At 40.1% G+C, this 25,477-nt stretch overlaps 1 protein-coding gene across 13 annotated transcripts; it reads right to left on the minus strand.

Moving 5' to 3' along the window:
- Positions 1 to 341: 341 nt before the first annotated feature.
- On the minus strand, positions 342 to 25,477 carry MARCHF7 (membrane associated ring-CH-type finger 7). 13 transcript variants are annotated; one of them, XM_088676835.1, is made up of 12 exons: positions 25,392 to 25,477; positions 19,626 to 19,781; positions 15,696 to 15,854; positions 13,372 to 13,546; positions 12,257 to 12,421; positions 10,051 to 11,158; positions 9,388 to 9,557; positions 8,013 to 8,122; positions 6,036 to 6,149; positions 3,615 to 3,663; positions 2,146 to 2,293; positions 342 to 1,190 (listed from the first exon to the last, which is right to left on the minus strand). In XM_088676835.1, the coding sequence occupies exons 2-12, from the start codon at positions 19,776 to 19,778 to the stop codon at positions 1,184 to 1,186; spliced, it is 2,358 nt and encodes a 785-aa protein (XP_088532961.1). In that variant the 5' UTR covers positions 19,779 to 19,781; positions 25,392 to 25,477; the 3' UTR covers positions 342 to 1,183. The 13 variants fall into 13 exon arrangements, with proteins under 13 accessions (XP_088532961.1, XP_088532954.1, XP_088532965.1 ...); XM_088676828.1 differs by having other exon boundaries at positions 342 to 1,193; XM_088676839.1 differs by lacking the exon at positions 25,392 to 25,477 and adding an exon at positions 23,959 to 23,992.

The raw sequence follows: 25,477 nt of genomic DNA on the forward strand, positions 1-25,477 counted from the left end.
TGTTCCTTTCATATTGCAACACCTGCTGCATTATGGAACTGTGGCTTTTTAGACAATATACCTGCATATTGTGCTAAATTTCATTCACACCAATGGGCCATGGTGTGTGACACAATGAGCAGCATCCCACAATGTCACTACTCCCAATCCTTTCTCCCTGAAGGTGCGGAGGATGTTCTGTCTTGACAAGCTGAAAGACCTGTGAAGACAGAACTATCAAGTATCAGAAGAACACAAGGCTGAATTCTCCCCAGAATTTTAAAGAACTTAAATGCAGACTGCAATTTAGAAGACAAGTTGTACACTATTATCTACTGTATTTTAAGAAGGCAGGCTATTCGTATGCATTGTAATTTTTATTTAACAAACAAGTGACAACACTAGAAAACACATTGATAACCAGTGCTTCAGCAGTGAATGTGGGTTCTAAAAAAGGTTCATTAAGATAAATAGCTTGGTTAAGATTCTAAACCATAAGTTTTATTCCTTCCAGGAATGCTGAAATGCAAGTGTTTACAGCTGCAATTCCTTACTGGAACGTCTACACAATATTATCAAATATAATCAGCAGTTTCAAAATCAATACTTATAAAAGCCATAATTAACGCTTATTAGTAGCCCCTTGCAGATTTATTGCTTTGAGTTAAACATTCCTCAAGAAAAACTTAGAAACTTCACAGAACCCATTCATTCCCTCACTCAACCTTGGTTAACACTGGAAGCAAAATAAAATAGACTTCCCAAAGGTGTTTTAAAACGGAAAGCCAGCACAGAACTATCTCCTCCCCATGACTTGCAAACACACTTTAATGTTACCACTTAGAGCCAGTAGAAGAGCAAAAGTTGAGAAACATTTTCCAGAAGTTTAACTGATTACTTGTAAGAAGTTTATACAAAAGGAAATCATTTGCCTTACACATAAAAATCTGTTATTTTAGAAGAAGGCATACATGTCATAATCTCAAAGGAGAAACAACACGCTTGCAGGTCTCTCGATACCAATGTGCAACAGCAAATTTTTGAATTCAGCAATGCGTCAGAAATCTAATAGCATTCAGTGTGTTTTACAAAACAAATGCATATTGATGGTACTTTGCCAGTTGAGTATCCATCCGGTCCTTCCATTCACATTTATGCAGCATCAAGTGTTCTGTCGAGTTCACCATCTTCAGAATCATCATCGTCAGAAGCTGCTGAAGGTAGACAACCCAATCAAAAACCTTTCTACAACTCTTAAGGTACAGGAAGCCATTTTTAATTTGAACATGAACATGATTAACATAGCATATATGTAATTTTAATTGTTTCCCAATAGAATGTTTCCTAAATTGAAAACCACACACCAATCTTATCTCTTGAACTGAAAATGGAAAAACACCTACACGTGCTTATGCTAAAATGAAATCAATATTTAATAAGCACCATGAAGTAAATTGAAGCATATGCATTTTAAACCCAATGTGTGGGTAGGGGTAAAGCTTTACATTTTATTGATGAAAAAATTGAAAATGATCAGAGAAGTCAGGTATTTCTGAAATGTCCTAAGGTAACCTATTTTTTTACTTGTTAAAATAAGGCCATCATACTTTTTTTGTACCCATTAATTGTATCCTTTAAACAACATTTAAGAAGAAATTAAATTCCCAATCACCACAATAGCCTAGTTTCTATTTTAACCATTTCAGTCCAAAGTTTTCTACGAAGTCTATGAGTTCTATCCAACTACAAGTCATACTCAGAGCAGACTCACCAAGATCAACACACACTAATTTAAGTCAATTATTTATGTGGATTTATTCAAAGTATGATTATGCTGGATATAACTCTTTGTACGATGCACTGTGTGATTTTGCTTTCATTTGAGGTACATATACATGTACATGGAAGGCACTATGTTAACAATAAATGACATTCTGAAACACAAAGGTTAAATCCATGTCCCTCAGAAAGGAAAAGTTACAAAACAATTATTCTTCATTAAATTTCTATACTGTCCTTCACCCAAGGATCACAGGGTCGTTTAAAATATAAAAAAATCATCAAAATGCATACCATAGTAACACACAAAAACAATACCCCCCCCAGTTTAAAAGGCCATAGATTATTTAATTAGCCAAAGGCCTGGGAGAAGAGGAATGTTTTTACCTGGCGCCTACAGATATGTAACGAAGGTGCCAGGTGAGCTTCCCTGGGGAGAGCATTCCACAAGTGGGGAGCCACTGCAGAAAAGGCCTGTTCTCATGTTTCACCCTCCAGACCTCTCGTGGAGGTGGCACACGCAGCAGAAGGACCTCTGATTACGATTGCAGGGTCCAGGGCAGTTCATAGGGGAAGAGTCTAACTGAATCACTTGTGTTTAAAGTATAATACATTTTCTAAATAGCTACCAAACCAGTTGCTCCCACCCAAAGTGTGTCAGTGGCCTACACATTCCCAAAATTCATTGAAAAGGAAGCAAAAATCCATTAAGTAGAATAAATTATACCAAACAGCTATACTTGTAGGAGCAGCAAACTAGAAAATGGTATTTAAAGAGGGCAACAAAATTATTAGCAACTATTGGGAGACTGGTTAAAGGAGGATAGATAGTGTTGCTCCATGAGAGCAGCAGGGCTGAAATAAGAACATATGAGACCTTCAAGAAAGAGAAAAATAAAGGCAGCTGGTTCCTGGAAATACTATTTTTCTCCTCTCTACAAATACAAGAGTTTCTCCACAAACACCGAAGAAAACATTCTGCTCTACGAGCCAGCTCACAAATTCCTGGCTTCTGCTGCAATCAGGGTTTCATCAGCTCAAACAGAACCAAAAGAAGCACACAGCTTGGACTAATTCAACTTCAGTTGGTATCAAAGACTATTGGGATTCCTACTCATTGGGAAGAGAAAAGGGGGCATGGGAATGTACAGCTGTAGGGTTTACAGGGAACAAGAAACTACTAATAACTTCAAGTTTAACAACTGTAAATGCTCACCTCTTTTTCCTCTTGCTGATCCACTAATGGGTTCACCACAGACTGTATGGCAAAACAACTATAGATCTCAGGCCCTCCTTGCTAACACTTCACCATAGATACATACTAGAGACTGATTACTGTAATGTACCATCCTAGGAACATGCAATGTAAGTTACAGATATTCTACCAGTGGTATAATTGGCTAATGCATAGTCTGTCCAAAATGGAAGCAGAAAGTCAAATACATGACTAAGTTAGTCATCACCTACAAAGCAGCATCCCTTCCCTAAAACATAGTTACCTCTAAAGGACACTTCTCTACAAGTTACTTAAGATGTCATTATAAAAGTACACACTCTTGAGAACCTGATCACATTATTCGGAGGCAGACATTGTTCTTAGGAGACAGCTAGACAAATTCCTAACGTCCACCTGAAAGTCAGATTGAGACGGTAAGAGGTTTGTCTTCATTCAGACTGGTCTTGCTAAGGGACCAATCCAGTCAAGAATGAGTGCTTTTAATGGACTGTTCTCCCTTTTGGTTTTATTAGGTATACTAGTCATCACAGCTGCGTGAAAATTGCACATCAGCCCAAGTACTTAGCATTATACATCTCAAGATAACGAAATGAAACTAAAACAAGCAGAAGCCACCTACTTTCAATATCATCCATGTGTGCCTGAAGAGTCCTTGCAAGATTAATAAACTGGAAATAATACAAAAAGAAGGTAGTTTTAAAAGTTGTAAATCACCGCAGGCCTGCAAAACAATTCATAAACCCCAAAGCATATATACAGTATATGCCATTGAAGAATTTAAGTTTTCCCAAAAAGAACAGTCTGCAACATCAGGCCAATAGCTTATGTAGTTCAGCACTCTGTTCTCACAGTAGCCAACCAGATACCCATGGGATTTCCAGCAACTGGTGGTAGGAGGCATGCAGCCTCCAGTAGTGGAGGTAGGGCACAGCCTAGTCCATCCCTACATCTTGTGGAAGCAGATTCCACAGAATAACTATGTGCTGTGTATAATACTTTCTTTTGTCTATCCTGCTAATGAATAGTCCCAATTATCCCCATGAATGCACACCTATAGAAAAACATGTGAGCTAAGCCAAGGGGGTGAAGGGAACACTGTTAACTTATACTTATAATTGCAGAAGCTTTAAAAAGGCCTAGGAAACACCATCTGTATCTGTGACCCACAAGTTCACACGTAAGTTTCTTCACAAAAATGTGGGAATGTGCATGGCTAAAACTGACCCAACAATTCACGTTAAGTTTCTTAATGCAGAAGTTATTAATTGCATGGGAAAGTACTGTATGAGCTAGGCCTTAAAAATGGACATATGTTGACTGTAAACCTACTTGCAAGTTTCAGTCTAGTTTACTATATAGACAAGATGAGCACTGTCTTTAGTTCACAGAAATACATGCAGATCTTCAGACCCAAAACTAGAACAATTATTTAGAATGACTGGATTTGGGTTTTTTGAATACTTGTCAAGGACACCTTTTGAATGAGCAAGAGTGCAAGAAAATCTGCTTAAGTACTACAATTGTAACAGAATGAAATTTATCATTAGGAAGATGAAACTCCTTGTTCAGGAAGGAGTGGGTGTTGAGAAAAACTTGCATAGATAGTCGTCATCAACTCCTGCATATTTAGTCAATCCTGATGGCACCAGCCATCCAGAGGACTTTGCTGGAGGGTAAAATAAAATCCTTTCCCAAACAGGCACATTTCTAGGGATTTTTATTGGTCAATGAAGAAAAAAATATAACAAAGTCTGCTCAAAAAAGGTATCAAGGGCTGGAAAGTGGATAGAAAAGACAATGGGGCAATTTATCTACAAGCAGAGGCTGCATGGGGCTTCGTAGTTTGGAAAAAAGGGCAACTACAATGATGCTCATGAGCCCAACTAGGGATGTGAGGCTTTTTAGAATAGAAAAATTAATGCATGTTCATGGAGGTTATGCTTATCCTCCGCTTTCCTTTACCAGTAATGTCCCAGTACAGGTGGCCAACCTGCAATCTAGGGACTGCATGCAGCCCCCAGCCTCATTTTATATGGCCCCCAATGCCCCTGAAGCTGCCCCATTCTTCCACCCCATCAGTTCCTCCTTTTTTTCTCTTTCGATGCAATTTCAGAATAATTTGGAGTAGTGTTTTATTTGGCAAAAATAAATCAGTGAGAGCTGGTAGTATTTTTATTCCCAGATGTTCAAGAACATCTTCTTTTCCATAAATGTGTGTAAAGCAAGGAAGTTATTAGTTGCATGACTAGTGGTTGTGTGTGTCTGTTGCACTAAAAACAAAAACAAAACAAATATACCAATTTGAGACCCGAAAGCTCATAACAATGACAAACTTAGTTGGTCTCTAAGGTGCTACTGGAAGGAATTTTTTTTATATAAAACCCAGTGGGTCTTACTGAGAATTCTTATCTGAGATAGTCATAGATGCAGGACAGCCTTTATTCCAGATTAGTCAGCTCTGGTCCCACCTACTCTCAGCATGTGACACACAAACCCAGAGACATTACTCCAAAGGGAATGTAGCCCACTCCTGCTATATGCCTTTTCTCATCCATGGATCCCCAGATGTTGCTGGACTACAACTTTCATCATCCTGAACAAGTGGTAGTGCTGGCTGGAGAAGAACGGAGTCCAGCAGAAGATTCAAAGCTGGGAAACACTGCCTTAACGTACTCTTAAGCAACTTTAAAATTACAATCAGATAGCACCCAATGCTTATTTAACCTCTCCAATGTGTGTGGGTTTGTTTGTTAAGCAGTACTTTAGGAAATAACTAGAACCCCATATGCAAGCAGGAAGGACTTGTGCCAATAGAACATGTATACATGGCTGCATTTCCTAGATAACATCTCCAGAGGGTATTCAGACCTTTATGAGCAGCTTTGGGGCATGAGACTGCAGCAGAAATTAGCAGAAAGCCCCAGCTGGGAGTGTGGCTTTTGATTCTGACCAGTACAAAATTTGATAAAGTATCAAAACATGCTTCAACAAGTGTCACAATCTGCTTCTGTCACAGAAGCTGTTCGTACCACTTACTTACCCGGACACGTGTGTTGGCCTCACTTGTAGTTCCCAGCATATCTGAAAAGCGCTGTTCACACAAGTGCAACAATACTACAAGGTAAAGCCCAGAACTGATAAATTCATAGTCTGCCTGGAGAGAGAGGGTATCATCAAGTCAAACATTTAAGTTGTCTTAAATGCACAATGAGTGCTGTTTTACACTGATTATTTTATCCCAGCACATGCAGGAGCATTATTGCTTAATATCCACCAAAGATTCCAATCTTAACATGATTGCACTTTTAAAGAAACTGTTTTGTAAAGATAGTTCTTCCAAGTAAATCAACACCTCACTAAAATGACTAATTCTATACTTAAGTAGACATTTTGAGAAAATTGAAAACAGAGCCACACTAAAAACAGGAAGTCTTTGGGGCTCCTTTCTGCGAAACAAAGGGTGCCCTTGATAAATATCCAAAACTCAAACTCCAATCTAAATTAAATGTAATGATTCAAATAAACAAAGTATTAAAAAACAGAAGCAAAACATATTATACATTTATAAAACTTATACTGGCGCTTAATAAAACTTGGTGTTTATATAATAATGAATATGAGACACAAAAAGGTTTCATCTGCATATTGGTTAGAAAGATGCACAAGTGTATACCTGTTAACGGAGGATTCTGTCAAAGACACTAGTAATTTCATTTGTTGGCCTTTCAACACCTCCCCCCGAAAAAGTTCTCAGATCTACCCCTTGTCTTTAAAAATTCTCCTAGCGCCTCTTGCTAAGCCTATTTTATAAAATTACTGCTTATGACTAATGCCCCATTGATGTCTCCTTCCTTATCAATGGAAACCTAGCACTGCCCTCCATGTGCGTCTAAAGCAGGGGTTCCCAAACTAAGGCCCAGGGGCCGGATGCGGCCCAATCGCCTTCTAAATCCGGTCCGCGGACGGTCCAGGAATCAGCATATTTGTACATGAGTAGAATGTGTCCTTTTATTTAAAATGCATCTCTGGGTTATTTGTGGGGCATAGGAATTCGTTCATATTTTTTTCAAAATATAGTCCGCCCCCCCCCCCAAGGTCTGAGGGACAGTGGACCAGCCCCCTGCTGAAAGAGTTTGCTGATCCCTGGTCTAAAGCCTACTCAGATATTCATTAATGGTGCCTGGTCCTATCACCTCCTCCCTTGACCTTCCGCATAGAGAATGGGAAATGGAACTGCAAGTACGTAACACTTTTTGCTTCAGACTGAAAATCCTCCCTGTTATTAGAAAGTCTACACAATCTCTCACTGAGCAGGGAGGATTGTGATAGCATTCAGGTGAACTACACTCTCCCTTCAGACTTAATGAGGGACAGTCAGTGTGGAGGAAGGAGGACCACTGGGTACAAGCGCTTCCACAGACATATTACTAAGAATTCATCCTATAGACATCTTTTGAGACAAAATTGCAGTCACTGTCAGAAGACAGTTTGTTTCTGCTATTCCATAATCCCAACTTTTATCTTGAACCACTTAGCAAGTGAGGTCACTTTATCAATGAAGTTCATTCTGGCTTCCCATTTATTTTGTTTTGCATTGTGTCTTAGGAACATAGGATGCTGCCCCACACTGTGTCAGACCACAGGATCCATCTAGCTCAGCATTGTCACTGCCTGGCAACAGCATTCCCAAGTTGTCAGGCAGGGGTCTCTTCCATTCCTACCTAGAGATGCTGAGGATTGAAGGCAGAACTGCCTGCATGCAAGGCAGATGATCACTGAGTTACTGCTCCCCAAAATTAAAAATTTAGAACACAGACACACAGCCCAAGATATACACACATATGACAGAACGTTATTCTAAATGGGCATTGTAGATAACAAATGTAGTTTATGATTTATTTTGGAAAATCAAAAATTCAGTATCAAATTTGACCTGAACTGATATTTTCTTCTAGAAAAAATGTCCCGAATCACAGCACAAAACTGACACTTACCAAATTAGCCAAAATATACTAACTTGTTCATTTGCATGTGCTCTATGAAGCTCATGGATATCAAAATTGTCAAGATTGAGGTGCAGCTTCTCTTTGCACAGCTCACAAGTAGTTACTGCTACCAGTGAAGAACCTGAGGGAACAAGGGAGTTACACTTTTTGTTTCAGAGTGAAGGCATTCTTGAGTCAACTGGGCATATGAAAGCACACTAACGAACAGGAAGAAAGTTTTATCCTTGTTTATATAACTGAGCCATTAATAAAAAATAAATCATGGGAGTTGTAGGCAAAAAACATCTGGAGGCCCAAGGTTGAGGACCACTGATATAAAGTATACCATAAAGGGGAGGGGGCAGGTTGCTAACACAGTGCTAGCAAAGTCCTTCACTGGTCAAAGAGCCCCAGACTCTCTGAGCTTTCGTTTTTTAAAAAAGTACATCTCTAGCCCTTCCAGGAAAATGTTACAAAAAAGTGCACAGGCACTCTTCCAAGCCAATTTCTGTGAAATGACTCAGCCTGGTTGCTCCCACCTGTCAGTGGTTTTAGCCAATGAAGTCAGAGTTGTGATTGGTAAATGAATAGAAATCCTTCAGGTCCTAAATAATTGCAAATCTTCCCCTCCTCCTTTAATGCAATTTCCCCGCTTCTGTCTTAATTTCTAGTCCTTTGAATCACCATAAATTGCCCTTCTTTTTCCTCTAACAACCAGGATCCATCTTTCCTGTGAGGGGTTCATCTGAGATTAAATAGACCCTATAAATTATTTTCTGCAAAATTCCTCTCCCCGCAAAAGACAAATGTGAAAACTCTTCAAAGAGATTTAGGCATGTCTCCTGCTGTGCAGGAACTAAGGAATAGGCACTCATGAAGAATTCATTATATAGTTCAATGCAGTACAATTGTATACATCATCTACTCAGAATGGGGCTTACTTCCAGGTAAGCGGGTACAGGATGGCAGCCTAGACTTTGGATGGGTTGGCAAGGGAGGGGAGGCAGGGTTCCTGTGCCTTTAACAGTTGTATAGCAGTAACAAATTAAACAGGTTAAGCATTTTATAGTCTGAAAATGCAACTATGTGAAAAGCTTCAATATGACTATTATCTAACATTATGCTAAGCCATGTCCCAATGGCGGCCATGTTGTTATGCCCCGCCCCCATGGAGGCCATTTTGTTACTTGTACCCACAACACTCTCAAAATTTGAAATATGCCCTCTTATCCAAAAAGGTTGGCAACGCCCTAGCATAAAAAGTGTAGTATGTCTCTATGGTCATATATACACAGAAACAGGAACGTACGTAGGTATTTGAAGCCCCCATTGCATCAAGCCTTCAGTCCACGGAAGAGCAACTCAGGAGCAAAGAAAAAATATTGTCCTTCAAAGGAGCTGCCTTACCTGAGTTAATCTTGGATTGTAGCCACTTTTTCATACACTCCTGGTGAACATAGCGCAGACTTCCAGTGCATTTACATGGCTCTATTAAGACGTTAGTAGCAGAAGTAGATGACATCTGACAAATTCTACACAAGTCTCCCTCCTCCTCTTCAGAGTCCTCGGAAAGGAGGCTAAGTAAGAGGAAACAGTTATTATGCAGGAAAAAACTTGGAATACACTTTTCACATGTTAACGCATTAACTGAATCACATTCACATGTAAGACAATCACGAAGTTTTCCCCAACCCAAGTTATTAATGGCACTGAAGAGAGACCATTAACTAGGGGGGGGGGTGTATACCATCTCCTGGAACATTGCCTTGGATCCTAACTTTCCTTGCATGAACAAAACAGAGGTGATATTCACGAAATGAGACTTGCTGCCCTCTCTTCCATCTACAGCCCCATGCACATCCCCTAAGTCTGCTCCTGAGCATTAAGAATAGTGTGCAGGGCTGCAGATGAAGGCAAGTTGGCAGAAAACCCCACGCCCACTCCAAATAAAACAGAGGAGCAATTTAGGATCAAAACCAACATCCCCCCCCCAAAAAAAGTTGAAGATCTCTTGGTACATGGTATCAGTTTTATAACTAATTTAAAAAGCTACATAAATAGTGCTTTTACCTCTCTTTAATTTTTTGAAGCCTTTCAGGGTCTCTCGAGGATGGTATTTTTGACTTGTCATTATCTTGTCCATCAGGCTGATTCCAGCTTGAAGGAATAATATCGACAGTTATCATAACATTGTCAGACAAATTACTCCCCAGGGTTGGGGGCACTGCAAACCGGAAGAGAGAACCAGGAAACATTCCTGATATTCCTGAATTTATTCTTCCATGCACTGAATCTGGCCCAGAGGCAACAGATGTAGCACCATTAGGTACTGCAGGTGTTGGTGGCCTGGTAGCAGGCCTGAGGGATTCACTTTGTGCTTCAAGAGATACCTCCCCACCAGGTTCTCTTCTTCTGAAAAGATGCAGTGATCTAGCTGGTGTTTCAGAGGTAGAGGTTCTTGCAGTTTCATCTCTTCCTTCTCTTCGTCTTCTGGAAAACAAAGGTGTGCACCTGTTCCTCAGGGAAGATGATAGCCAAGAACCTGAATTTCTACTTTCAGAATCAGGTCTGTAACTTTCAGCTTCTGAATCAGAACTAGGATTTGATGAAACACCCGACAGGCCCCATCGTCTTCTAAGAAAGCTAAATCCCTGAGAAACATCAGGAGTCTGCCCTTCTGTGCCTTCAGAAGTTGTAGCTGTGTTAGTAGCACTAGCTTGGGTAGAAGAATGAGCTCTTGGAACAGTTGAATCTTCAGAACCTATTGGTCTTGAAGTCAATGAGTCCTGACTAGACCTTCTTGAGAAAAATGTTGATGACATACTAGAAGCTAAACGAGACAACAGTTGTCTTGTTGTTCGCCTTCCTTCAGTATCTGCAGGAGGCTCACTCAGTGACCTTTGGGATGGCATAACTCTTTCGGAACTGTTTGAGGAACCGCTTCCACTTCTCATGGCACCAAGGGTAAACTCTGGTTGTATATTTCTTTCAGAAGATTCTACTTCTCTTGGGACATAGTTAGATCTTGAATTCCAGCTATGGTCTCTAGAGAGTAATGATGACTGATGTTCAGAAGGCAACTGGCGGTTCATGGATGTGTTCAGCCTCAAAGAGCTCAGTGAGTTCTCTTTTGGTCTTGCTCCCTGTGCATACGAAGCAGGATATCTTTCCTGAAGATCTACCATAATAAGAATCACAAAAAAGTCAACTGTAAAATACTGCTATGCAGATAAGACTAACCAAATATGATTATTATTAACTAGAGCCCAAGAAGTGCATTTTTAACTAGACCCCAATTATATGCATCTTTGCTCAGAATAAGTCCACTGAATTTAGTGGGGCTTACTGGCATGTAAGTATGCTAGAGCTACAACCCTTGGTCTTGCTTAGAACATGGTTGATTATATTGATATATTGCATTTTTAGCCTGCTCTTCTTCCAAGAAATTCAGGACAGAATACTTGGTTCAGCCTTGCCCCTGCCCATTTTATTTTCACAACCACCATTTGAGAAGTTAGTATGCAGTAGCAACTGTCCCTACTACTCTGGTAAGTTTGTTTATTTTCTGTGTATTTCTATTCTTTTCTATTCCATTAAGATAATATTACAACAACAACAACAACAACAGCCGCCAGCCAGCATTAACTATGTCTTTTTATTTGTGACTATACACATATATGGCTGGCTGTAGCAATTCAAAATTACTCCTGGGTTCAGTTATATTTTATTTTCTCTACAGCAACACACCAGCAAAAGACAACAGAGGCACCAAGAATTAACATTTCTGGAAAAGAACTAAGTTTTTGAAATGGTTTTGACCAAATTTGAACCATTCCTACCCCCCATCTCTTTTATTATTCTACTTTTTTGGATGTGACACCTATTTTGTGTTAAAGAGGCCACACCCTTGGCAGCAGCCATTTTATGACTGGCACCCTCAGCACTTTCTCAAAATTCCAAATGTGCCCCCAAACCTAGGACGGAGACAGTGCACAACGAGGAAGCCTTAGTACCGTTCAAAAATGCTATTTTATTAGCCTAAACTAGTTACGTGACTAGAGGTTAAGATTTAAAAAAAACTGGCCCAATACATTCAACCAGTAAGGATTCTTTAAGTAAAACTTTGCCATTCACAATTAGCAACATTATAAACCCCCTGAAATTTCTATCCTGCCATGTGAGCCAAGAACAGTGTCTTCATCTAAGCAAAAACAGATAATACACTGAACCTAATAAATGGAATGAAACATTCTGAAGTTTCCAATACATAACATACATGATGAAGATGAGAAGTCACCATTTCTGTGACTACAGTCCACAAGACTGCTAATAGATGGTTCTGTTCTTTCCAGCTCTCTCCTCTCTCTTGCAAGTTCAGTTCCTAATGATCCAAGTACCATGGATGAAGATCTGGGTACATCGCTATATCTCCATGGGGAATCTAAAACCAAAAAGTGAAAAACATATGTATTCTTGCTTCCTTAATAAAAGTCTGAAACACACAATATTTACTGCTGTGTTCTTAGGCCTGATTGGAATACACTTCTCTCTTCTGAAAACTATGCACAACAATATTGTTATTGTTACTTTATACTAAAAACCCTGGTTGTGGAATAAAAGCTTTACCGTATATGTATTTCATTGCCCCAAATAGATATTTTACAGTGGTACCTCGCAAGACGGAATTATTTCGTTCCGCGAGTCGATTCATCTTGCGAAAATTCCATCTTGCGAGGCACGGTTTCCCATATGAATGCATTGAAATTTGATTATTGCATTCCTATTCGTCTTGCCTACACACACACACACACACACACACACACACACACACTCAGTACTGTACCCGCTTCTCAGCTGATCAGCGGAAAGCAGCGGCAGAAAGTGAGAGTGTGGGGCGAGCAGGAGAAAGCGTACGGCGGTGGTGCTGAGGGGCCGATCCCGGGCCGGCCCAAGGGCAAGCGGGAGAAAGCGTGTGGCATCGCTGAGGGGCCGATCCCGGGCTGGCAACGGCAGCGGATCCCCGAGGGCGAGCGTGGCACCGCTGCAAGGGCAGCGAGCAGAAGGGACTTTACTGTAATGCGTCCCTATTCGTCTTGCGAAGCACGGCCATAGAACAATTCGCCTTGCGAGTCACCCAAAAAAATCACAAAACGCTTTTGTCTTGCCAGTTTTTCGTTGCACGAGGCATTCTTCTTGCGAGGTACCACTGTATCTGATGCTATATGCATCTGATGAAATAGACTCAACCCCACAAAAAGCCATAACATTTGTTAATTTTTAAGTTTCTACAAGACAACTGTTCTTGTGTAAGAGCATGGATAGCAAGAAGCTAGCTTCAGTATAAAACAAAATAAATACACATCATTTTATACCTTTTAGCACATCACTTACCTGAAACTGTGTTTAAACCATTATTTCTCACACTAGAGGTAGATGTATAAGAAAGTTTAGGTCTCTTAGAATCAGTATCCTGTTGCTGGCTATGCAGTCTTGAAGAATATGATCCCTGAGTTCTTTCAGATTCGCCAAACCAAGAAGATGTAAGAGGTGAAGATGAAGATGTAGACTACAAACAATGTTTTGAAAGGTTACTACTTTTCTGCAAAATACTGGGCTTTAAAAAAATAAGCTAGCAGAATATTAAATCAAATCAAAGTGAAATGCTTGGGTTATATAATGAAAAGGGCTTGTATGAATGAGATTGAGAAAGAGCAGGCTTACCCTTAAAAGTATTAAAAATAAGTCTAATACCTATTGGTGATCTTCCCTCCCTCTTTTTAATGGCTTGGGAACAAGCTTCAGAATCGGAGATGGTGCAAAGGGCTCCAAGTCCAACAACCAGAAATACAGGATTTGATATTTCTATTCACAGTTAAGTAATACTAGTTAAAAGGTTTTTTCTTATTATTTAGACAACATGGTTAGATCCATTCTCAAGGATATACACAATCCCTTTAGCACAGTTCAACAGGTTTTAAAGAAAACAGTTCAATTAGCAGTTTCTCCTAAAACTGTTATTAACCTATCATTCATTTTCACATTCAGAAGCTACTGTCTTACATGCTCTGAAATCTTCTCAGATTTTAATTTATGCATTCATGCGGCTGCCCCTTAAAATGTCATGAGACACAGAATGCCATAGTGCAGAACCAGGTGTCACCTTTGTTAACACCTGCTCTTTTTATCTGCTGGTTTGATTCTAGGCTGAATCTGCGTCAAATTTTATAGTACTTTCCTAAGCATGTCTATTCATGTAAAAGTCTCACAGAGTTCAGTGAGGCTTCTCCTGGCAAGTATGTATAGCAGCAGGGGGTGAAGAACCTGTGGAAGTTCAAATGTTGTTAAGACTCCAGCTTTCTTCAACCCCAATGGTTAGGAATGATGGAAGTTAATAGTGCAAGATCAGAAGGGTCATACGATCCCCACCCTTGGTGTACAGAACTGCAACCTAAATGACTGCAGCCTAAATCCTGAATTTAGTAGGAGTGCCTTTCCCCCGGTTACCATCTTCACCCACCTTCCATTTTAAAATAATCTGAAGAATTATAAGGTACCATCACCAAGGGAAAGGTTTTCATCTACTAGCAACAAAGCATTTGCAGCAGTAGTGTTGTTTTGTCAAAGCTGTGCAGAGCTTTTAGGATGTCTCTCGGCTGGTGTTAAGCATTTTTCTATGTACAGTATTCTATTTTGTTGTAATAGCTATGTGGTTTCATATTTTATCTTTTGGAAGCCACTTTGTGATGGTTAAAGCAGGATATACATCCTAATCTAAATTAATAGTTAATTTGGGGTCTCAGAGTGGGAAATAAAGACAACTCATTAAAATAAATTTAGTACTATTTATATCAAATATAAATATGCTTGTGAATCTATAATTGTGTGCTTATTTTTTTATTACGTTTCTCTATGTTAGGATTTTTGTTGTTGCTGCTGCTGCTGCTATTGTTGTTATATCCCACCTTTTTCCCTGACAAGGACTCAAGGCGGCTGCAGACACATGTCCCCATCCTTAATTTCCCTTCATTTCTTCCACCCCATTCCCTGCTTTCTGCTCACAAAATGCTCTCTAGCACTTACACAGAAATGTAACTCACAGAGCAAGTTAGAAACTTCTAGACTGAATGCAGATACTGTACTGAAAAAGTGAAGTTTGCAGTTTGTTACAATGTAGAGTGTTTTTTGGAAAAAGAAAAAGAAAACAACAACATTTCCTGAACAAAACTAAGAAAACAAATCACCTTTCCACTGCAGGAAATAACATATAAAATGCTGTAATTCATCTCCATACAGTATTTGAAGGCCACCCCAAGAATGCCTTCTCTCATGTCTGCCAATCTAACTGCTTCTTCAGGTGAGAACACATGCAGAGCTTCCATACCCAATGGGTATGGGCAAAATATTACAGGAAAAGTTGTTAGGCAAAAACTAAATAATTTGTGGGGGAAATTGGCAAAACAGGATTCTACAAAGCCCATAATGGCTAACCACAGATGCTTGGATTTTTCTAATGCAATTCTAGGCATCTCAGTTTCCTAAGATCTCCGTTTCCTACATTTCTGCAGCCTAAAACAAAACTAGACAACTGATAACATTTGCATGTTTCTTTGAAACTTACTTACAAGAAATTAGATTAATGTGACTGTAAAGTAAATAACTATTGCAGACTTAGAAAAAAAATTAAAATAAAGATTGAGGACACAAACAGCCCTTACCAGTCTGTTTCTGCTTCCCAACAATCTTCCAGACCATGGACGATCAAGTGTTCCTGAGTAGCGAGTTGGAGATGAAGCTGGAAGCTTCCAGGGGCTTTCATATGCTTCTCTTTCTCCAATTGCCCAGTCTCTACTGGAACTATGCAACCGAGTAGAATCCTACAAAGTAATATGGTTACATATTCTCAAGACATCAAGTTGAGTTCCATCTATGGCTACCATCCTTACCATCCTTATGATTTTAATAAGTACATAAAAGCTATGTTTGTATCCAGAGTATTACACTTTGGATAATGTGAAGTAACTCCTGTACTTTTTTGGAGGAAGGGTGAATACTTTTATAGATTTATTATATACCACAACTAAATATATATCACAAATGAATGTGTCCCAGTAGGATTTGTACTTTAGTCCAAGAATGGAAATCTTCAAAAATGAACTCAAGCTATCAATTTAAAAGCTGCAAATGTTGGGTGTTAGTTTGGCGTACTTACTTACCTGACAGTTATGTACTGTTACTCTACTAGATTCTGTTAGACTAAGAGGAATGAATTTCTTGCTAACAGTGTATCACCATGGTGACTACTGCCTGAGGCTGGTTTGAACATTGCGCCAGACAGGATAAAAGAAAATATGCAAAGCATATCTATCATCACAAATAAATGGAATTGCAATTAACTGCAACATTAGCCTGCCAGGGACCTGTGGCTGGGAGTACAGCAATGCTGGTGTGCTTAACAATGATATACTGGCAACCAAGAGCTAATTTGGAGCAGTTTTATAGTACAGTCAATGGCATTTTGCTGTACTGCATTTTAAAAAATATTTATTTTAGACTAGTTTTTTTATTATTCCGCGTTAATTGTATTTGTATAGAAGCTCCTTCAGAAGGATGGGTGGGATAAAAGAATAAATAGTAATATAAATAAATAAAATTTATATGCCACACCAGGAACATGGTACCTGTACATATAAGGTCAACAGTACCAACACAATATTTAAATGGATCGGAGTGTACGTTGGGTAAGGAACAGTCCAGGACAATCCCTTGTGAGGAAGAGCTATCCAGTATGACAGCAACTATTAAGTTCTCTTCCTTCCTCACGTTTGCCTTTCCAGAAGCCCTTAAATGGAAGATGGTTTAAGCCAGGCAAAGTTTGTCCATCTTACATTTCATTTGGGCCACTTTCTGACATTTCTGATACTCTGAACATTCATTTTCAATATCCCACCCTTCGTAACTTTTAAGTTATTCAAACAACTTGTCAGCTAAAGTATGTTATGTGTTTCATTGAAGACCTAATAATCACTATTGTTCATGGATCACTCTCTCAAAAAATTCCAATAGAATATTACAAGATATGCAGCTGAACTTGCTAACCTGATACATGTTTTTATAATTTCTAGGCTTTACTTCTGCAATGAACTTTAAATAGGCTGTCCATGAAAATGACTTCAAAACTTCATCGGCTACAATAACCAGAACTATCTTTTGACAGGTATTACAAGGAACACTTATTTAAACCCTGCACTGTTGCAACAGCAGTAATTGCCTATATACTATCAGACCAAATTCAAAATGCTGCTTTTGACTTTAGTGTCTGGGACAGTCTTAAGAACATTCCCACAGAAGAATTCCTGCTTATATAATCTACTGGAAACAAACTGAGAAAGGGCTATAATCCCTGCCCAAATCCTTGTTTTATAAATTACTCTTAACAGAGAAATGCTAAAGCTTAAAATAGCCTCAAGCATTTCTATATTTAGATGCTTAATTCTGCTAATTCTTCAAAAAAGATAGTTAAAACACAGCACCTACAAAATTTCCCAATACCGCTTTTCAGTTGAAGCCAAACCCTGTTTTAGGATAATGCTTTAAAACAGCAATACTGCACTATGTAGTCTAGCTTTCTACACATACAGAATACAGAAAAGTAAAGTTGAAAGAGAAATTCCAAGGCCACATATATATATATTCTAATTATGGACATTATGTTCGCAACATGGACAGTATATTGGCAATTGGAAAAAATAAGCTTTTTCCCAGCAGTACAGCAGTTGCTTGCTTGTACTGTGAAGTTTTGGAAACAAGCCAATCTTCTTTACTAAGAACTTATTACCAAATACCTAGCATGCACTACAAGTGTTGCATTTGCCCTGTAGGAAGTCCATCCATCTGGTGGGGAAGGAATATAAGTGGCAGAAAGAATGCTTATATGTTGAACTGGAAAGTGTGGGTCATAGAATGAACTCAGTGAGCTTTGCACTCAGAGATGGTCATGTGGTCTCTCAATGGACTACCCAGTAACAGGGACAGCATTATATTGTTGAAGACTAAATGGCATGCACCAATATGGAAAAAATTAAAAGGTGTTATTTGTACATCATTGTGATGGAGCTAGGTTAAGTCTGCCACAAAGCACAGGTCATCTCAGTGTTTGAGTTGGCAAATAAGGTTTATCTCTGCCCCAATACCCCTTGGGATTATAGCCCAACCTACCTTACCCCACATTAATTCACCCATCCTGTGAGGGAGAAGATATACATGATTTGCATGCCTACTACAGTTAATGTTATATAAAAATTAAGCTTATTCCTATAAAGTAGCCAGTAAAGATAGGAATGTAGCCCTTATGCTTTGTTCAGATTTTTTAAAAAATTATTTAGAAAATGCATAGCCTGTCCTTCCACTGCAGTTACAATACTCAGGGAGATTTAGACTAATTTAACCAAACTTACCGTTCTAAAAAAGGTGTGCAGGATTTGTGCTTGTTTTCCACAAAACCTTATTTTCAGAATTTTGATGTGACAATCAAGCTAACAAAATGTCAGTACCAAAACAGATTCCACTTTTTATTTATTTCCTTGTGATATGCGTGATATCCAAAACCAATAAGCATACTTTTTATAGGCCTAATAGCGGTAAACTTCATTCCCCTTTTTCTTTTCTTCTTTTACACTTTATGTCACTCAGGCTCCTTTGTCCAAGACAAAGGATTTGTGCATTTGAGAATTGCACTTTTAGTTGGGTTCCCAGCTGTTGTTGGACTACAACTCCCAACATCCCTGGCTAGCAGGGCCAGTGGTATGGGATGTGTCAGAGGATTGTTGCGGCTACTCCCGAGTAAAGACGCTCCAGTCCGCTCTGTCTTTAAGGGTTTTATTGTGCATACTATTTACAGTGCAGAGATAACAGAAAACATGACCTCCTAGTCACTCGCAGAATCCAGCAATGGCACCCTTCTACTTCTGGGCCAGCATAAAAGCTTGGGCACCCCGAAACGCCGCCCTCCAACCCTGCGTTTGGGCGCACGCCTCAATTCAGGCACCGGAAGAGGCTGTGCTCCCTCTTCTACTTGTTGGCTAGGGCAGTGCTGGGGCTGAGCCTTCCCTCCTCCACTTGTTGGCTGGAGCGGTGCAAGGGCTCCAATACCTCGCTGAGCCTTCCCTCCTCCATTCCACTTCCTCCTGCCCTGCTGCTACCGCTCTCGCTGGGCGAAGTGCTGGTCAGGATGATGGGGGGAGGCTCCCTATAGGGAGTCCCCCTGACAGGATGAGTGGAGTTGTAGTCCAACAGTAGCTAGGGAACCCACATTTGAGAAACACTGTTCTAATATAAAAAGTTACCATTAATATCTGTATAAAAGACTAATGCATAGACCAGGTTTAATCAGTATGAAGAGATCTGTGTCATTCATAAACTGCCAAGTGACAGAATTTCTGGTATTAAATAAATCTATCAAGGCTTCAGAAGATGTGTTTGGACACCTTATCATGATCATATCTTAACATGTTAAACAGATTAGTTAAAGTTCTTTTACATAGCAAGGTATCCCCTTTTCATGCAAATAAGTCCACTAATTTGTTCTTGAGCAGAAACTCAGAAGCGGAAGCTGAATGCAGCCTGTATCACCATCAAATACTACTTACTTGGCATCCAGGTTCCAATCTCAGTGAAGATTCTCTTGTAAGATATGAGTCAGTTAAACTGGTTCCTCCATTTCCTGCTCCTGTCCTAGCACTTTGAGAACTGGATGGCTGAGTGGATATCCTCCTTGGAATTCTTGGTGGCTTTGATTCCATATTCTATGCAATATGAAAAAAATATTTATATTTCCAATTAGATAATGGAGCATATTCTTTGTAGTAATACAACAATACAAGTTATAAATTTAGAATTCATATGGCTTGTAACAGCAAGCTTTGCACAAATGTTTGTACACTAACCTGAGGATCAACAAATTAAGGTTAAATCTAAGTACAAAGCAAGTATATACATCTCAGAAACTTGGAAATAAACTGCAGCCTCTTAATCATTTTGTCCACTGTAATGGATACTGCCTTCTTACAATCGCTAAACAGAAACAAAATCCAAGTCTGGACAATGCTATAACACTTGCTGAACTTTTTTGAAGAGACACAACACAAGTAGAAGTTTGGGGGCTTTAAGAACAACACCCCAAATTGCACAAGTGGCCATGGAATTAATGTCACAGTAGTTTCAGTTTGGGGCAAAGAGGTTCCAGTTTACTATACAGTTTTACCTGCTGATCAGAAAAATGACGACCATTCCCATCTGATGACATTATTCATAGAACTGGAGTAACAAATACTGTACATATCTAGCCAAAGCTTGACAAGTCACAGCTAAAAACTACAAGGGAGCACTTACTAGAAGTAAACCTAAAGAAGCTGGCATTTCTGAAATGTGTGGTATGCAAGAGTAGAAAAGTCATACATGTTGAAGTATCATAATAAAATTTCAGGAAGGTCAATACTGAGCACCTGCTACCTTCTAATAAAGTTATTAACCTGGCTATCTAGAAGAAGCTCATATAGCCTTGGTAATAAATTAACTATTTCGAAAGCTGTTTACAAGATATACAGCCTTGAAAGTAAATACACTGTCTGTAACAGAGTGGAAATGTAGCTTACTTCATAATAAAAAAACAAGAAAAATCAAGCACACAGAGCTGTTTCAGTACTCCATCAACTCACAAATGTGCACAGACAAGTTCACCTGGCTTTGTGAGAATGAGCTTTTTGTGATTTTCTAACTCACGTACAGTTATTACTGCACATTCAGACTGTAAGAACTTCCTGAGAATCATTGCACATGCTTAGTGTCTTGCTTAAATGCAACCCATGGCCATTACACATGGAGCATTAGTATGCCAACACAACACAGCCCTAGACACATAGTAAGCTAACATTTGTACATACCAAAGTCAATCAGAAGCCAAGTGTGTGCTATACTGCAAAGGTAAATTCTTTTTGCTCACTCAACATATTTACATCAGGCAACAGTTGTCAAAAAATGGTAATGATCTGCCTAGGTTCCCTTTTGCATATTTTAAAAAGATGACTGCCCCCTCCTCCCTTCCTATTACTCTTCCGTCAACTTCTGAAAAGTCATAACTGATGGTTTTGTATGCAAGTGCACACAGTGTAAGTTTCATCAGGCAGGCCCTTCTGGTTTGAGCACATTCAGTTGTATCTACCCAGTTTCTTCCTTTTTCTGGCCTCAGTACCTTCCTCATTCTTATTTTTTGGTTATGTTAAGAATACACATATAACCTTCCACTCTAAAGTTTAAGGCATAACATGCATATTTGTCTGAGGTAATGAAACCTCATGCTGTATTCACATGATAATGTTTTTTTTAGATAATGTTTTGTTTAGGATTCAAGCCAGGGTTAAAATAACATAGCCACAGTTCACAGAAACTGGGCAATGAGATCAGGTACTCAGTTATCCCAAGACTGCTTCCGTGCGCCAATCCAAACTAGATGAGGACTAGATGGGCAGAAATTCAAACAAGAGATGCAGTGTGCTCAAAGCTGGAGTTCAATCTATATATTTATGATTTTTTTTCTGCATACTGTGTTTTACTCTAAGGAACTGTATTTTTTCTTATGTTTGCTTCTGCAATGACTACATTTTAAACATTTTTCCTCTGCTGAACTGCTATTTTAGTGCTGCCATTTAAAAGTTACTATGTCTTTTTAAAAAGGTAAACAACATTGGTTGGCCCTCTGGTCAGCTCTCATGGCCCTTCACTTCATCAAATCTGGCCTTCTTTGAAAAAGATTTGGACACCACTGTGCTTCACCAAACTGCTTTGCCCTTATATTTTCATCCCAGTGGTCTCCAAAACAGAATGTAACCCCAACTGGGATAAAAATATCTTTCCCACCCCACCCACACTCGTGCTGCCATAATGTTTAGTTTGGCCCCAGCCAAGTAAAAACTGGAGGGAAAAGGAAACAAAACTCTCTCTTTAACTAAGCAACTCTATATCCAGCTAAAGAAGCCAACCTCCTTCCCTGTTTACAATGGCAGGAAAAGGACATGGCAAACAGATTCTGAAGATGGTAAAGTGAAGTTGCAGCAAAGAAAGTTGCAGCTTACCAACAAAACACTGGTATTGATGCTGGCTCTAAGAACTTCCCTAACTTCCTCCCTGCAATATTGCTTCCAAAAAACTATTGCAACACTGAACAGCCGTGATGATTTAGACCTACTTGCAACACACATTGTTCCATACAGAACATATCTAATTAAGCAATTGCTGAGGGGAAAATTTTTACATCTGCAGTTTAGCAATTATCTCATCCTGAGACAAAGAAGACCGTCTTGGGGAAAACATCACAAGAGTAGAAATTATTAGGGAGCAAATAGTCAAAGGAGCAAAGAAGGGCAGTGTCAAAGAATGCTCCAACTACCGCACAATTGCGCTCATTTCACACGCTAGCAAGGTTATGCTTAAAATTCTACAAGGCAGGCTTCAACAGTATGTGGACTGAGAACACCCAGAAGTGCAAGCTGGATTTCGAAGGGGCAGAGGAACCAGAGACCAAATTGCAAACATGCGCTGGATTACGGAGAAAGCTAGAGAGTTCCAAAAAAACATCTACTTCTGCTTCATTGACTACGCAAAAGCATTTGACTGTGTCAACCATGGCAAACTATGGCAAGTTCTTAAAGAAATAGGAGTGCCTGATCACCTCATCTGTCTCCTGAGAAATCTCTATGTGGGACAAGAAACTACAGATAGAACTGGATCTGGAATAACTAATTGGTTCAAAATTGGGAAAGGAGTACGACAAGGCTGTATATTGTCTCCCTGCTTATTTAATTTACATGCAGAATTCATCATGCAAAAGGCTGGACTGGATGAATCCCAAGCCGGAATTAAGATTGCCGGAAGAAATATCAACAACCTCAGATATGCTGATGACACAACCTTGATGGCAGAAAGTGAGGAGGAATTAAAGAACCTTTTAATGAGGGTGAAAGAGGAGAGCGCAAAATATGGTCTGAAGCTCAACATCAAAAAAACTAAGCTCATGGCCACTGGTCCCATCACCTCCTGGCAAATAGAAGGGGAAGAAATGGAGGCAGTGAGAGATTTTACTTTCTTGGGCTCCATGATCACTGCAGATGGTGACAGCAGTCACAGAATTAAAAAGACACCTACATCTTGGGAGAGAAGCAATGACAAACCTAGACAGCATCTTAAAAAGCAGAGACATCACCTTGCCGACAAAGGTCCGTATAGTTAAAGCTATGGTTTTCCCAGTAGTGATGTATGGTAGTGAGAGCTGGACCATAAAGAAGGCTGATCGCCGAAGAATTGATGCTTTTGAATTATGGTGCTGAAGGAGATTCTTGAGAGTTCCATGGACTGCAAGATCAAACCTATCCATTCTGAAGGAAATCAGCCCTGAGTGCTCACTGGAAGGACAGATCCTGAAGCTGAGGCTCCAATACTTTGGCCACCTCATGAGAAGAGAAGACTCCCTGGAAAAGACCCTGGTGTTGGGAAAGATTGAGGGCACTAGGAGAAGGGGACGACAGAGGACGAGATGGTTGGACAGCGTTCTTGAAGCTACGAACATGAGTTTGACCAAACTGCGGGAGGCAGTAAAAGACAGGAGTGCCTGGCATGCTATGGTCCATGGGGTCACGAAGAGTCGGACACGACTAAACGACTAAACAACAACAACAATGTAACATCAAGACTTCCATTAAGTCACTGCAGCCATATTGGAGCAATGTAGGGATTCTTCTCATCCTCGAGTCATGGCAAATACGAACATGCCCACATACGACAAACATCATTACTCGAGCAAACTTAGTCAAAGCAGTTACTGAAAACAGATCTAGTTCCTTGCAGTTTAAACTAACTGTTTACCAGTAAGATTGCACTACTCCAAATTTTAGCACTAATTCGGGATGGGCTGCAGGAAACAAAACTTACTGTTCTCTCAGGCCACTTTTAAAGTGTGAGCTGGATGTCCTAAACAGGGGAGTAATGTTACATTACATAACTGCAGTAAATACAGAACAAATTATACATTCATGTTCATCACTGCAACATCAAGATTTTCATATATTAAAAGCCATTTCTGAGTAAAGACCACAACCCAAGGTTTATCAGCTTATGCCACCTTAAACACAATACTTTTTCAATGGTGACACAGTAGTCATCTGTGGGCAACTTCACCAAGTGATGCAGATGCATGTAAAATTTGCAGCCCTGTGAGGCTGCTGACAATTTTAGGTCAATGGCCTCTGTAACCCCCTTGCAGAAGAGGAATCAGTCTGCAAGGATGTGGGAGCAAAGTGCCACTCAATGGGACACGAGAAAAGGGAAATGGAGAAACTAGAACAAGGATCTTTCCATTAGCTTCTGGGGGGGAAATCAGAGCAGCCCCAGAATCTGTGTCAAGCTGCCCCATGGGACATAGCTGAGGAAGAGAAAGGCAATGTCGTAAAGGCTACATCAGTCAAAGCCTGTTCCAGAGCATTTATTCGACATAAGTAATCAAAGACGAGAAAATGCTGCTAAGAAACTAAGGGATGCACTGGATGCAGAACTGGAAATGGGCTAGGGAGACCTGGACCTCAATTCCAACGCCCATCATCACTCTCAGCCTTACCTATGTCACAGAGTTGATACATGGATAACATAGTGAATAACACCAGGTACACACCTTGGAAGCAAGTGCAAGACACAAACCTGGTGATGAAGAAAAACGGAAACAAGCACAAGTACTGCATGTCCTAACAACAGGTCGAGGGTTTGGGGGGGCGGTATTAGAGGCTGCATAGTTATTGCCAACCCCTATAACACATGTATCTCTATGGAGAGGACTAATTAAATCAATGAACTTAGTTGCGTATCTTTCCCTACTGTTACTTTTTGCAACCGGCAATGCAAATTAATATGTACTCCGTGTGTTGTTGTTGTTATGTTATGTTTACGGTGCTACAGTTGAAAACCAGTAATACGAGTCTGCATGTTCCCGTCCCTTTTTTTTTCTTGGCACACTTATGGGGCGAAAGCCTGTGAGAATTTCCAGTTCACCTCCTCGACTGCATGGCTGGGAAGCATTTGAAAAGGAAAAAAGGTTCGCCTGCCCGAGAGGAATTATTTTTATTTTCTGCATACGTAGCCATCAAGACTGCTGGATAAGGAGGATGTTTCCAGGGTCAGGCCAGTCCCTCAGAGCCCTACAAGGGAAAACGAGAACTGGGCCAAGGGCTCCTGCCGACTCACTCTCACACAAGATGGAGACTCCAGCTTCGAAACGGGGGCCCTCGCCTCCAGCCCCGACACGGAGCACCGCCCCCACCTCGCCCCCACACCCCACCAGACGAGACACGGAACGCGAGACACAAGCTGCTCACCGCCGCTTGCCGCTCTCTGACTCTGCTTCCTCCTCCAGCTGCTGGCTGATCCGACAATGGCGGCCGCTTTAACGCCGAGTCGAGGG

Source organism: Zootoca vivipara, chromosome 1 (assembly GCF_965207765.1).
Source record: "Zootoca vivipara chromosome 1, rZooViv2.hap1.1, whole genome shotgun sequence".
Taxonomy (NCBI): domain Eukaryota; kingdom Metazoa; phylum Chordata; class Lepidosauria; order Squamata; family Lacertidae; genus Zootoca; species Zootoca vivipara.

Bases quoted from the DNA above. Each gene is read 5' to 3' on its own strand.
- MARCHF7 (XM_088676828.1), bottom strand. From the start codon at position 19,778: ATGGAATCAAAGCCACCAAGAATTCCAAGGAGGATATCCACTCAGCCA. The intron at 11,159-12,256 runs GTATGTTATGTA...TTATTATGGTAG, and splicing joins TGACTTCTCATCTTCATCAT to ATCTTCAGGAAAGATATCCT. The intron at 3,664-6,035 runs GTAAGTAAGTGG...TATTATTTCCAG, and splicing joins AGGCCAACACACGTGTCCGG to TTTATTAATCTTGCAAGGAC.